This window comes from Arvicanthis niloticus, chromosome 16, assembly GCF_011762505.2.
Source record: "Arvicanthis niloticus isolate mArvNil1 chromosome 16, mArvNil1.pat.X, whole genome shotgun sequence".
Taxonomy (NCBI): domain Eukaryota; kingdom Metazoa; phylum Chordata; class Mammalia; order Rodentia; family Muridae; genus Arvicanthis; species Arvicanthis niloticus.
Genome location: NC_047673.1, coordinates 57,099,649 through 57,113,143, shown reverse-complemented (window position 1 = coordinate 57,113,143; position 13,495 = coordinate 57,099,649). Strand labels below are relative to the sequence as shown.

At 42.0% G+C, this 13,495-nt stretch overlaps 1 protein-coding gene across 9 annotated transcripts in view; it reads left to right on the top strand.

Moving 5' to 3' along the window:
• Psd3 (pleckstrin and Sec7 domain containing 3) overlaps positions 1-13,495 on the top strand; it is a 515,401-nt gene that overhangs the window by 139,572 nt on the left and 362,334 nt on the right. For 5 of the 9 annotated variants that reach the window (XM_076914231.1, XM_076914235.1, XM_076914236.1 and 2 more), the window contains exon 1: positions 11,765-12,439. The exons of the other annotated variants lie outside the window; for them this stretch is intronic. In XM_076914231.1, coding sequence (XP_076770346.1) covers positions 12,419-12,439 — 21 coding nt within the window. In that variant the 5' untranslated portion in view covers positions 11,765-12,418. Of the gene's footprint in view, positions 1-11,764; positions 12,440-13,495 lie in introns of those variants that run through there. 9 annotated transcript variants of the gene reach the window in all.

The window sequence follows — 13,495 nt, the reverse complement described above, 5'->3', positions numbered from 1 at the left end:
GCAAAGAGCACATCCTTAGCATTTGAACATTATAATTACTATTAAAGGATGTCTTTTGTGTGTGTGTGTGCAGTCCTGTGGCAGAAGTCTGTAGTCTCAGCTATTTGGGAGGCTGAAGTAGGATGATCAAAAGTCCCAGGCTAGTCTGTGCAACACAGTGAGACACTATGTAAAAATTAAAAGGAAAGCACTAGCTGAGAATACATTTCAATGCTACGGCTCTGGCCTAGTGTGTGTAAAACCTCAGCTTCTATCCTTAACCCTGTTAAAGTTCCACAGGAAACATCAATTATCACTCTATTAACTTTTTCTTTTGTTTGGGTATGTACTATTTGTTAAAATTTGGTCAATAAACAGACTAGTTAGTTGATTATTTAATTTACTTATTTATTTGGTCTCTCTGTTCCCCATGCTGGCCTTGAACCTCTGGATACAAAGAATCCTACTTCTCAGCCTTCCAAGCATCTAGGGCTACAAGCATACATCACTGCCAATTATTAAGGATATTTTAGCGACAGTTAATGTTGTTTAAGTGTCCTCCATAGGTTTGTATAATAGATCACATGTTTCCCAGTTGGTGGCCCTATTCAGAGATGTTATGGAACCCTTAGGAGGTGCTGCCTTGCTGGAGGAAGTATGTCACTGGGGGTGGGCTTTGAAGGTTTATAGTCTGGCCTGGCTTCTTGTGTGCTAGGTGCCCAGCCAGCTTCCTGTTTCTGCCAGTATCCTTCTCTTCCATGCTTGCCTTTACCTCCATGATGCACTGTATCCTGGAATCCTAAGATAAAGTAAGTTCTTTAAGTTGCTTTCAGTCATGGTATTTTATCAGAGTAATAGAAAAGTAGCTAAGACAAGCAGAACAAGTAATAATAACAAACAAACAAACAAACAAAAAAACCCTTCCTAATGCAAAAATGAGATTATTACTAGTAATATAAACTGAATTGATCTATTCTGGCAATAAGCAGGGCACCACTTATGACAATTATATGAAAGGCAATTCTAAACACTGGGAATCTATTAATAGTAACTTAGTGCTTTATCAACAAGTAATTAAACACACTTATTTTTATTTGTTGCCATGGTAATAAATGGAGATACATAGAAATGTTTATATCTATCAAATTTATTCTTAGCTCTTGAAACATAGTTCAGTTTCAGTAGTAAGTCACTTTATGTAGTGCTATAAGGTGTTTGAAATGATAATGAGTGTGTTAGTAATTAAGAGATTTTCAAATATGCACAGATATGTTTGCAACTGAATATTTACAAAATAATATTCATGTTTATTACTCATAAAAATTTCATTAGTGAATCTGATAGCTAAAAATGAAAATTTTATTTATCATAATTACTCAGGTGGTAGATTGTTTATCATGTTGGCTCTGGGTATTTATTCACCCTAAGAATGTAATCGTCAGAATGGAAGAGGCCTCAAAATTTTAACAGAAGGTCTATTAATGTCTAGCCACTGAGAAGAGGAATTGCAGGAGAAAGTCAGGGAGAAAGGCCAAATAAACCCTGATGAATCTAACACAGTTAACATAGAATTTCACTCCAGGTGTTCTTATTGGAGGTCTTTGTGTCCATGTTTCTGGGACACTCCCTCAGTTGCTTATGAATTTACACTCTTCAGATTGTTCACTTCATTAAAGAAATTCTACAAAAATCAACTTAGCAGAGAGATGATAGAAGTCCTCAAAATTTGGTATATTATATAGAATAATATAATTATATAGAGAATATAATTCATTATATATTACTCTTTCATGCATTCACTTTTCTTCAAAATGTAGTATAGTAAACATGATGAGACTGTTAACTGTTTTTAGCATAGCTGACCCATTTACCTTTGGATAACAGAATTTGGGCAAACCATATAACAACACTGATAACTTCACTTGATTGTCTATAGTTTTAGCTAGTTCTCAAGCAAGAATAGTAATATATCTGCTGTAATAGAAATCCTTCGTTTCAGTAGCTTAACAATATGAAAAGCTTTTTTTTTCTTTCTTGACTTTCTCGCATATGTGTTGACATGGATTCTGGCTGCTCTGACCCCCTCAGTAGACAGGGGACATGGAGGCCGTCTAGGAGACTGTGTTCCAGGTGTGTGTTGTTTTTGTTGACTTTCCATTAACCAGACCCAGCAGTGGAGCTCCACCTGCCAGAAGTCATGCTAGAAAATACAGCCTTCTTTTCTACCCAGGAGAAAACTGGCTTGGTTTGGCAAACACGCTGGATTGTTTGACTCCTTGCTCTTCTTTAGCATGTGTCCATTTTCAACAAATTCAAGAAAAAGAACCCGAAAGGGAAATCGTTTATCTGTCCTCATTTTTTTTTTTATACTTCAATCCAAAATTTTTCTGATGGAAGTGACTCAAAAATTAAAGCATGGCACCCAATAGAAACTAAGGTTTCAGAGGTGGAGAAGATACCATCGAGGAGGCAATTATAGACTATTCTTTAGTATAGGGTTATTGGGGAATTGTTTTTAGAATCTGGGCATAGTCTCGGATGTTGGCTCCAGAGTGATTCCTGGGTGCTCACTTTCCATCATACTCAGTATGAACTACTTTACAATTTATGTGATGTCTTCCACCATTGAATTTGATTAAAGTCTAAGTTGCAACCTTAAAATACAGAAAAAGTAAAGTAAAATCCAAGGTACAGTTGAAAACAATTACATTACAAATCAATAAAACAAGAAACAGAAAAAAAAAAAATAAATGGAGAAAGGATTTGGGAGATAGCTCAGTAGTTAGAATCCCTTGTTGCTCTTCCTAGAGACCTGGGTTCAAATCCCAGCACCGACATTCAATGACTGACAACTAACTGTAATGTCAGCTCCAGGAGGATCTGATACCCGTCATGAACCTTTGATAGCCTTTGTGAGCACCTATGTACATGTAATATATATGTATAAGATACATATACACACACGTATGAATAAAAATAAATCTTTTGTGCAAGAAAAATCAAGGAAATGAAATATTGTCTCTTTGAAAGATCGATAACCTTGATAAACTTCTGGCTAAACTGATAAAAAAAAGTAGATAGAAGACATAAATGGTCAGTATCATTATCACAAGTCATGAAGACATTGAACTATTTTAATGTTTTAATATTAACAGGTAAATACCATGAAATACTTTATCTTAACGATTTAGACAATATAGATGGGATGAGCAACAGTCATTGGAAGGCCCCTCAAAAGTTATAATATATAACATATATGTGTGAATATTTATAGTATGTACACCTTGTTTCGACAAGCCTATTAAAAATACCTATTCTTAAGATGCTTTTTGTGCTGGTCCAATACTTAATTTTGTACATTTTTTAAGTTTTTTTTTTTTTCGTTTGTTTGGTTTTGGAACTAGCAATTTGGTGAATTACATTAGTTGATTTTTTAAGTTCTAAATCAATTTACATTAATATGGTAAATTCTATTTTGCTTGGCTGCTATGACAAAATATTTCAAATAGTGGCTTACATTCTTAGATTTTTTTTTTTTTTTTTTTTGGTTTTTCGAGACAGGGTTTCTCTGTGTAGTCCTGGCTGTCCTGGAACTCATTCTGTATACCAGGCTGGCCTTGAACTCAGAAATCCACCTGCCTCTGCCTCCAGAGTGCTGGGATTAAAGGCGTGCGCCACCACTGCCCAGCTACATTCTTAGATTTATTTGTTTACAATCTGGGTGCTAAATGCCCAAGATCAAAGAATATCTCTCCCATTTTATGAGGACATGAGTCCTATGGAATTGGGGATCCACTCTTAGAACTCTACTTAATCTTAATTAACCCCTTAAAGACCCTGTTTCTAAATTCACTCATGTTGGGTTAGGTGTTTTATCTATAATGAGGGTACAAGAACATGTGTGATAGTCACTTATTTTGTATGGTGCTGGATTCACTTAGCTAAATTATTTTCACTGCATCAAGTTTGGTTATAGACACTAGTCTACAGTTTCTTTTATTGTATTTATCTGGTTTGGGTACTAAAGAAGTGCTGACCTTACAAAATAATTGTGAAATATTTTTCACTTGCTTTGTAAAAGGTGTTCTTAAGGAATTAGTATTATTTTTCCTAAATTTTTATAAAAATCACCTGTAATGTGTTCTAGACATGCAGTTTTCTTGCAAGTATATTTAATTAGAAACTCAATTTCTTCTAATAATATATATATACCTACATATATGTATATATGTGTCGTATATATGTACACACACACATATATGTACCTACATAAACACATGTCTGAAGATATACATACTTTGTTGACAGTAGTTACCAAACTATATCTCTTTAGAGCTACTGCAACCAAAGGAGTTCTTAAACAAATATGTTGTCCAAAATAAGGAGAGAGAGAGAGTTCACTCATTGTTCACAGACATTTGGTGAATATGTTCTATGTTCTATGTTCTAGGCAAAACGCTTGGTTCTGGGAAAAACTTTTTAAAAGAAAAATAAATATGTGGGTTTTTTTTTTTTTTTTTTTTTTTGGTGGGTCAGAGTTGTGGATGATGGAAGTGTTCACTCATACAAGTCACCTAATAGCCCATGCCCTTCGCAGGCATTCCACTTCCTCAAAATGCAAAACTCACTACTTTTTCGTATTGTCTGATGCACTTTAAAACACATATGTCACCCCAATCACTACATATGTTTTCACACCTCCCCAAACATTCCACAGCTCTGTGCAGTCAGTTCTTTCTCAAAAAGAGCATATTTACTGGGTACACTGCAGAGGAGCAGTGGGCCAGCAGCATGGAGAACTGTCTACCATGACACAGGAAGCTGTGGCTGCTCAGTAAAAGCTTCCAGGTTTTTGTTATTAGGCCTTTTTTTTTTTTTTTTTTTTTTTTTTTTTTTCTCGTCTCAAAAGCACAAAAGAGGGGTTAGAATACAACAGTTCTAATTGGTCAGTGTTTGACTCTGAGTAGGTCCTAGGTTCCGGTGACAAGCAGCTCTGTAGCAGGAAGTAGTGCTCAATGTTGACTGAGAGTTAGAACACCCCCTGAGGAGACTGATCCACATGCTACTGCCACAATAACCGTTAGACCTACTGCCACCCCTCTGCACCACCTCCGCACACTTTCTGCCTTCTGAAAAGCTCTATTTATTCTGTTGTTTTGAGGGGTCAGTCACAGTTTTGCCAGACCTGACAAAAGGGAGGGCGATGCGTGGGCAAGGTGGTGGTGATGTAGAACTCGGGGTCTCCCCAGCCTCCTAATACACTGCGTATTCACATCTCACACTCAACAAGTCTCTTCCCTCAGAAGTTTTATCTTTTAAAATTTATTTTGAAAATGACGTTTTGCCTATATGCGTGTGCGTATGTGTACTGACACATGCCAAAAAAAGCGCATTCGATCTCCTGGAACTCGGTACAGATGGTTGTAATCTACGGCAAGAATGCTGGAAACTGAACCTAGGTCTTCCTGGAAAAGGGCAAGTGCTCTAACTGCTGAGTCAGTTTGCAGCATCCTTTTTGTTGTTGTTTGTTTGTTTGTTTGTTTGTTTTCTTTTTGTTTATTTATTCACTTTACATCCTGATCACAGCCCCCCTCTCCTCCCACCACCCCTGCCCTGCTCATACAGCCCCTCCCCCTTCTTTTCCCTTTCTTCTCTTAGAAGGGGAGATCCCCCTGGTTACCAACCCACCCTGGCACATTAAGTCACTGCGGGACTAGGCACATCCTTACCCACTGAGGCCAGGCAAGGTGTTCCAGATAGGGGAACAGATCTACACACAGGTAACAGAGTTAGGGACCCCCCTCCCCGCCCCCAGTTGTTGTGAAGTGCACATGAAGGCCAAGTGGTACATCTACTACCTATGTGCAAGGAGCTGGGGCTCAGTCCAGTCCATGTAGCAGCATCCTTTTTTTAATTAAAAAAAAACAAAAACAAAAAACGTGTCTCTGTGCGCGTGCGTGCGTGCGTGCGTGTGTGTGTGTGTGTGTGTGTGTGTGTGTGTGTGTGTGTGTTGCCATGTATTGCTTGCCTCTATTTTAAGAGTTTTTAGTGATAATAATCTCTAGTTCTTTTTCCCTTCCCTCGAGGGCAGTGGGTGGTTTGGGCTGAAGGTCCCAGAGGTTTTCCAGGACCATTCTCAACCTGAAGTGGTCCAGGGCACTCACCTTTAATTCCCCTCATCAGCTTTAGCTTGGGTGGCCTTAAAGGGGTTCCTTTATGAGTAACGGGGAGTTCTTTTCACTCAGAAATCCCCACAGATTTTTAACAGCTTTCTGCCAGGAAACAGGACAAAGACCAAATGCGATGCGATGGTCAGACAGAAAGTGAGCTGCGTCGTCTTGTCATTGACTACAGAGCAGCCGCTTTGCTCTGCTGTGCCATCTACTTGGAAACATTCCAAGGAAAGTTTATAATTTAAATACACACTGGAATAGGTAATTTCCATAATTCATTTCTACCTTGGGAAAAATTTTAAAGTAAAATATTGATTTTAGTAAAGATAGGTTTTTCTGTGGACTCCCCCCTGCACACCAAGATTACTTTTGAAACCACTCCTCTTTGTCCACTGAATCATTCTGGAAAGAGTTTATGGCTGGAGAGAAACAGGGACTTTTTTTTTTTTTTTTTTCCTCAAATGTTTTCAGGAATTGTTTGATGGTACAACATTTTCTGGTTGGCTGGGAGGATACAGGTAAAGAAGAAAAATGTAACTGTAATTGTGCACCCATGTTAATACTTGGTTTTTGTTTTTAAGGTTGGTACATAGTACAGATAGGCCTCAGTTTACTGTGGGGTTACATCCCAAGAGTACAGTCCTAAGTTGAGACTATCCTAACTCAGCTGGGTGTAGTGGTGTATGCCTATAGCCACAGTTACTGGGGAGGCTGAGGCAAGAGGATCACTGTGTCTACGAATTACAGGTCAGCCTGGATAATAGTGAGATTCTGCTTTAACAATAACAAGGAAATGTTAAGCAACATAAAAATACATCTAACACACCGAGCTTAACAAACAGCTTAGCAACGACTCGTGCAGAAGTCACTTATAATTTTCTCTGCTTGTTTTGAGACATTCTTCTTTAGCTCTGGTTGACTTTGAACTCCTGATCCTCCTACTTCTCTCTCCAAGTGCTGGGATCACAGGCCATCCTGAATTTCTGGCTGATTAGGAGGAGCCTTTATTGTCAGGGTATTTATTATATCACATATTCATAATTTAGAAAAGACTTTTTTTATAACTTTAACGTACACTATCCGCTGAATTTGTGTTGTTTATGTATCATGATCATCAAGTTAAAGAATAGTAAGTGAACCAGCTGGAGGAGACTTTACTGTACTAAGAATCAGTACAGTCTGGGAAGAAAATCAGCGTCATTTATTTCTTGCCTTTCTCTGAGCCCAGCACTCTGTGAGGCTGTCCATAGACTGAATTGACAAAAATGGCCCAGGTCTGCTCTGTCTAACTAGTATAGCCGTCAACTATCCATGGCTATAGCCTGTGGGAAATGTGCTTTAGTGTTGCGACCCGTACTCCGCCTCAATGCTTGGCGGCCACTGTGTCTTGGCCCAAGTTGCTGCTCTGGTCCGAGGGTCAGGGTCTAGTGAGAGAGAGAGTGGGGCTGCAGGGGAAGAGACGCAAAGAATGGAGACAAGACAGAGGTTCTGATCAAGTCTCAAGTCTCTTTTATTGAAGGGAAATCTGGGGTATTTATACGCTTTTGCCATGTGCCTTGCAGGTGTTGATATGATGTAAGCCTTACAGGCGTCTATAGCGTGAATAGCACGTGCACCATGCGACTTGCAGGCTTGGATAGCACGTGCGCCTTACAGGCATGTATGGCCTGGATAGCACGTGGACAGCACGTGAACCGCATGCCTTGCAGGCGTGGCTACCACGTGCGCCTTGCAGCTGGGGGCAGTAAACAGCAACACAAAATATGTGGGATATCAGAGTGTGCTTCAGCTGTTGTAGGCTATTGAAAACCAAATCTCTTACCAGGGTATATGGTTCCAGATGGCTGCAAAGATAATCTAGCCGCTTTCTGCTAAAAGTCGGCTCCCAACACTTTAGAGACAGAGAATCTGAATTTTTAAACTTAATTTTCTTAAAAGTCATTGGAATTTAATTGACCACATGTAGCTATTGAATTGGACATCACAGGGGAGGTGAACAGGAGAAATGATTAGTATTCAGATAGATAGGGTCAACTGTAGATGTACGGTTATTTTATTCCCCAGCGATATAACGGCTGCTGTCTTAACCAGTCTTTCAGTCTTTTAAGGTGACCACTTTAAAACATATGACCACAAGCTGAACCCTTTTTAAATGAGTTCTTTTGTTCCCACTCTGACCTAACTCAGCACTACATTTTACGTGGATTGTTTTAATAGCTTCCTAATTCACCTCCCTGCCTCCAGCACAACCCACAGGAGGATCCCAGAAAAGAAAAACAGAAGAGATCAGATTATGCTGTTCCTTTGTATGAAGTTAAAAGCCTAGACCCTTATAGCAGCCTATAAGATCCCCCTTGCCTTACCTACCCCTTGTTTCTTATCTAGCCCTCGGTTTGCTGTGCTGAACACAGACACTCTCGAGGAAGCCCTCAGGAGTTTAGTTACTCACACATTTGCATGGCTCTCATACCTCACTTGCTTGAGGTCCTTATTCAGTTATACACACTCAGTGCATTTTCCCCTGAAAACTCATTGCATCTACCTACTCACTATCTCAGATCCCAAACTCCAGTTAGTTACCTTGGCTTTCACCTAGGATAAGACACCTGCCTTGTGACTCTTGGAGAGAGAAAATAATCTATGGACTTGGACATTCATATGCTAAGTATTCAGACTTACTTGGTTCAAGAAATAGTGTGTTGTTTAGTCTTAGCTTACCACCCTCTAATTCTAACTGAATTCTAATTTGAATATGTCACTTGATTCCATATATATATATATATATGATTAAATTTATATCCCGAGCAGTGAATAGCTCTTAAGTATAAAATTTGATGTTTTGAGTAATATGACATCACCCATGTAGAATATTTGCATACTCTGAGACAGTTCCCTTCATTCTCATTAAAACCGAACATTACCACTAAGCAGTGCATATGAAAACTTTGAAGTCCTGTGAAAGAAACTTGATAGGACTTTCAAAATTTGACATCATACCTTACAAACACATATTATTCTAAATAAAGGTTATGGAGGGAGAACTTTCTTAAGAGTAGACTACATGATAATAACATAGGTGTAGATAATACGATTCCTCTGTGGATGATAAAATATTCTAAAATTAACTTCGTATTTTTTTTGCAATAAACTAAAAATTACTGAATTGTGAGTTTTAAATGGGTCAGTTTTGAGACATATAAATAAGGTCTCAATGAGTCTATTAATAAATCATTCCATAGTGGTAATCAAGAGTTTGTAAGCAGCTGGTTGAACAGCACTTGAGGGGCAGGGGCAGGTGGGCTTTTAAGAGTTTGAGGCTTGATCTACATACATAGTGAGTTCTAGGCCAGCCAGAACTACATGGTGAGACCCTGTCTCAACAAACAAACAAACAAACAACCCCCCAAACAAACAACAAACAAACAAGTCATTTAGTTGCCCCAATTTTTGGAAATTTGTATTGATTTTCTTTTTTTCTCATTCTAAATAATTAATCAGTTCTATAGCAAGAATACATATTCCAGAGTTTGGTTTCTTCAGACTGTTAGAAATAATAAAGATTAGATATCTACATATTAACACTGCCCAGCAGAATCTCCCCCTTACATTTCTCCTTTTGTCTTCTAGACCTTCAGGTCTTTGTGTCTTCCTTGCAATCCGTTCTCTTTCCTTCCATACCACACATAATAACTTGGCTCATGGCTCAAGTTAATGGAAGAATACTGTGTTCAGTAGGCATATACCAACCCATGCTTTTGAGGGTCATTGTTGGTTAGCTGGTTCTTCCTCTTTTGGGGTAATATGGGGGTGCTGTGGACTGGACCAGGGCATTCTTTGTATAAAGTGAATAGCCTATAGCTGAGAACTCCCCAGATAGCCCTTCTTCCTGTTCCCAGAGGTGAATTCTCAGCGTTTGGCACTGAACTTGAGGAGGATAGTGATCCTTTGAACTGCCTTCCTGGGTTTTCCGGGGACTAGTTCTAGGTCCCTTAATTAATAAGCTAGGATGAATCAAGCCTTTCAACTTTCAGCCTATATGAACTCTGTCTGAATTTATGAATTATGGGTTATTTTTCCAGGTAAAAGCCACATCAGTGGCCAAGTCTCAGGGCAGCAATTGCATTTTGTATCAATTCTTCCTCATGGTTCTTGTCAACACAGTGGACAGGCTGGGAGAATCACGGAGGCAGGAATTTAGAACAGGGACAGAGGGACTATCTCTGAGAGGCCTTTTAATGTGAGCATGAAGGGAAGACTCACAGGTTAGAAATACCCCATTAACTGGGATGCTTCATAACTCATAAACCTGCCCTTACTGCTGGTCTGGGGTGGGGAACCTGAATTGGGAGCCGACTCGTAGCAGAAAGTGGCTATCAGCTTTGCAACCACCTCAAGCCATATACCCTGACATGAGACTTGGTTTTCAACAGCCTACAACAGCTGAGCACACTCTGATAAATATCTTGTTTATCCCACATTTCATGTTTTGCCATTTAGTGCCCACAGCTGTAAAGCACACATGCTATCCACGCCTGCAAGGCTTACGTCACATCCACACCTACAAGGCACGTGGTATCCACGCACCTACAAGGCATGTGACAAAGTGTATAAAAACCCCGGACTTCCCTTCAGAGAGAGAGAAAGAGAGAGGGGGAGGGGGAGAGGGAGAGGGAGGAGAGGGGAGAGGGAGAGAGAGAGAGAGAGGGAGAGGGAGAGAGAATGAATAAGAGAGAAGAGAGACAATAAGAGAGACATGAAGAGAGACAATAAACGAGAAACTGGACTTGATCACACATCCTATCTTGTCTCCATTCTTCACGTCTCTTGCTAGGCCCTGACCCGAGGCGGGAGCAGCAGAGAGCGGGCTGCAACATTATGGCCCCAAAGCGTGGGGCAGAACGGTCTGCAACACAGTAGGTCTGCAACACAGTAGCTCCAAGCGTGGGTAGCAGAGCTTTCAGAAGCTGGGCTGATTTATTGCCCTGTAGACTTTCCCATTTTGGTCCCTTTGGTGGGTACTATAGGTTGACTTTGCTAGACAGAGATGGGTCACCTAAGAAAAGTAGGTGATTCAAACAGCTTTCTTGCTTCAGTGTCCAGATAGCAGTTAGGCCTAGAGACCTGTGGGCCACTGGGAGATCTGATCCCTACTCCCTAGCTCTCAGCTCTCAACTTATGTTAGTCACTTCCCTCTGGTCATCTTCTACTGGCCACCCGGGTCAGACAATAGAGCTGGGAGAGAATCACAGCCCGCTGTACAACTGTCCGGGTGCGCTTCGGGTGCGAGCTGGATGTGGAACACACTTTACCTGGAACTAGGCCTTCTGTAGACTGGGTAAGCTAGTCCTGGCTCCTTGATCTTCAGTCTGACAGTTGTGTTAACAGAGAACCATGAATAAGAATCGGCACAAAATGAAATAAAGTTGCTACTAGGGACTTGGCCACTGGCCTCATAGCTTTTACCTGGAATATCGGCCACCAACTCCTATATCCAGCCATAACTCACAGACTGAAACCTAAACCCTGAAAAGGGGTGGAGTCCAGCCCTTGTTTCTGCCGCAAGGATCAAACGGGGCCAGGGTTAGGGTGAAACTCAGTGACATTTCATCGCGGGACAGTCCCAGTGACAGGGTCGCAATGGGGAGCGCCTGCATCAGGGTGAAACCTATTTCCTAGAGAAATGAGCCTTTAAAGTTGGACTCAGGGACTAGAGAGCCTCTGTTTGGGGCAGGTGGCCCTGAGCCCCCTGAGGGTCCAGTGATTGAAGGCTCTGGCGGGGCTTGTGGCCCCGAGCGCCCTCCTCGGCAGACGCACTCGCTACCCTACAGCCGCGACCCTGAGACGCGCGGGCGCGCGCACTCGGGCCCAGGTGGGACGGCCTGCGCGCGGCGCCCTCGGAGAGGAAACGCCCGCGAACGCGCGCCTCACTTTCCTCAGGGGAGGGGGTGTTGCGGAAGGAGACAAAGCAACAGGCAGCAGAGGGCTGCAGGACGCCACTCCGCCGAGCCGAGCCGAGCCGCCGCCGCCTCCGCGCCGGGCGCCGCCCCCGCCGCCTTCGCCTTGACGTTGCCGGGGGCCGGCCCGGGTGCCCGCCGCGGGCTCCGCCGCTAACGCCCGGGTGCGCGCTGCCGCCGCCGCCGCCGCCGGCCGTCCCGGGGCGCGCAACAAAGAGCCGCCCGCACTCGCGCGCCCAGCCCGGTTCCCCGCGCCGCAGCCCGGCTCGCCCGCATCCCCCGCGGCCCCGAGCCCCGCGCGGGCGATGGAAGATGGAAGGGAGAAACGCCGCGGTGAGCTCACCATCTGACCCGGGTTAGGGAGAGGGTGTGTGGAGTGTGTCGGGCGTCCGCACCTGAGCCGCGGTTTCTTTTGCCTTGTCCTTTGCTCTGCCCCATCAGGATCCCTGGGCCACTTCACTTTGTGCTCTGATAACTATTTTTTTTTTTCTTTTTCTTTTCCCAGCTGATTTCTTTCTTTGTGTTTGTTGGGGGAATCCAAGAGGGCCAACTTTTTGTTGTTAAGGTTGCAGGATTTTAATTCACCCCCTCTGTCTTGGTAAACCTCATCTGAGAGGAGAAACCTGAAAGCTCCTTCTTGCCTAATCTGAAGATCTAAAGGAGGCAGGCGTTAAAGAGGACCTAAGGTGCCCATGGTAGTCTGCCAAGTCAGCTCTCAGATTGAGTGACTATCATGTTTCTCTGTCAGAAAGAAAAAAAGAAATCCCTTGCGCGGAGAAAACAAATGGACAGGGGGGAGATTATTCTGTGTAACATTTCCACTAGCTTTTAAAGACATTTAAGTGATTCTGTTTTACATGCATTTAACTTTTTTTTTTTTTTGCCGTAGATATCTTGGCAACTGATGTTATGAAAAAGATTTGTAAAGCAGGCTAACACAGGTTAGAGGCTGAGTTTACAATGCAGTCAATTTCCTAAGTAGTGTTTACTTTTGCCATTGCCCTGGATGTAGAAGGATGTTAAACACCCACCAGGCAGAGGATGTAATGGGCAATAGGATTTCGTTTTCCAGACTCTGGCTCTCCTGACAGTGGGATCCGGGATTTCCGCCCCAGAGGAATTTTTTTTTTTTTTTTTTTTTTTTTTTTTTTTTAGTGGGTCCAGGTGCAGGTATAGGGAGGGGTAGATCTGGAAAATCAATGTAAGTGGGTTTTTGGCAATACATAGTGCAGTTCATTATCTGCAGTCGAGTATGTACAAAGGATGTATGTTGCCAAGCTCCTTGGCCAGTGAGTAAGACAGGATCTGTGCTCTCTAGGAGCCTGCTTTTTTGTTAGGAGATATTCTGAGTAGGTTCTAAGTGGGATCCCTAGGAAGCAGGGAATCTGT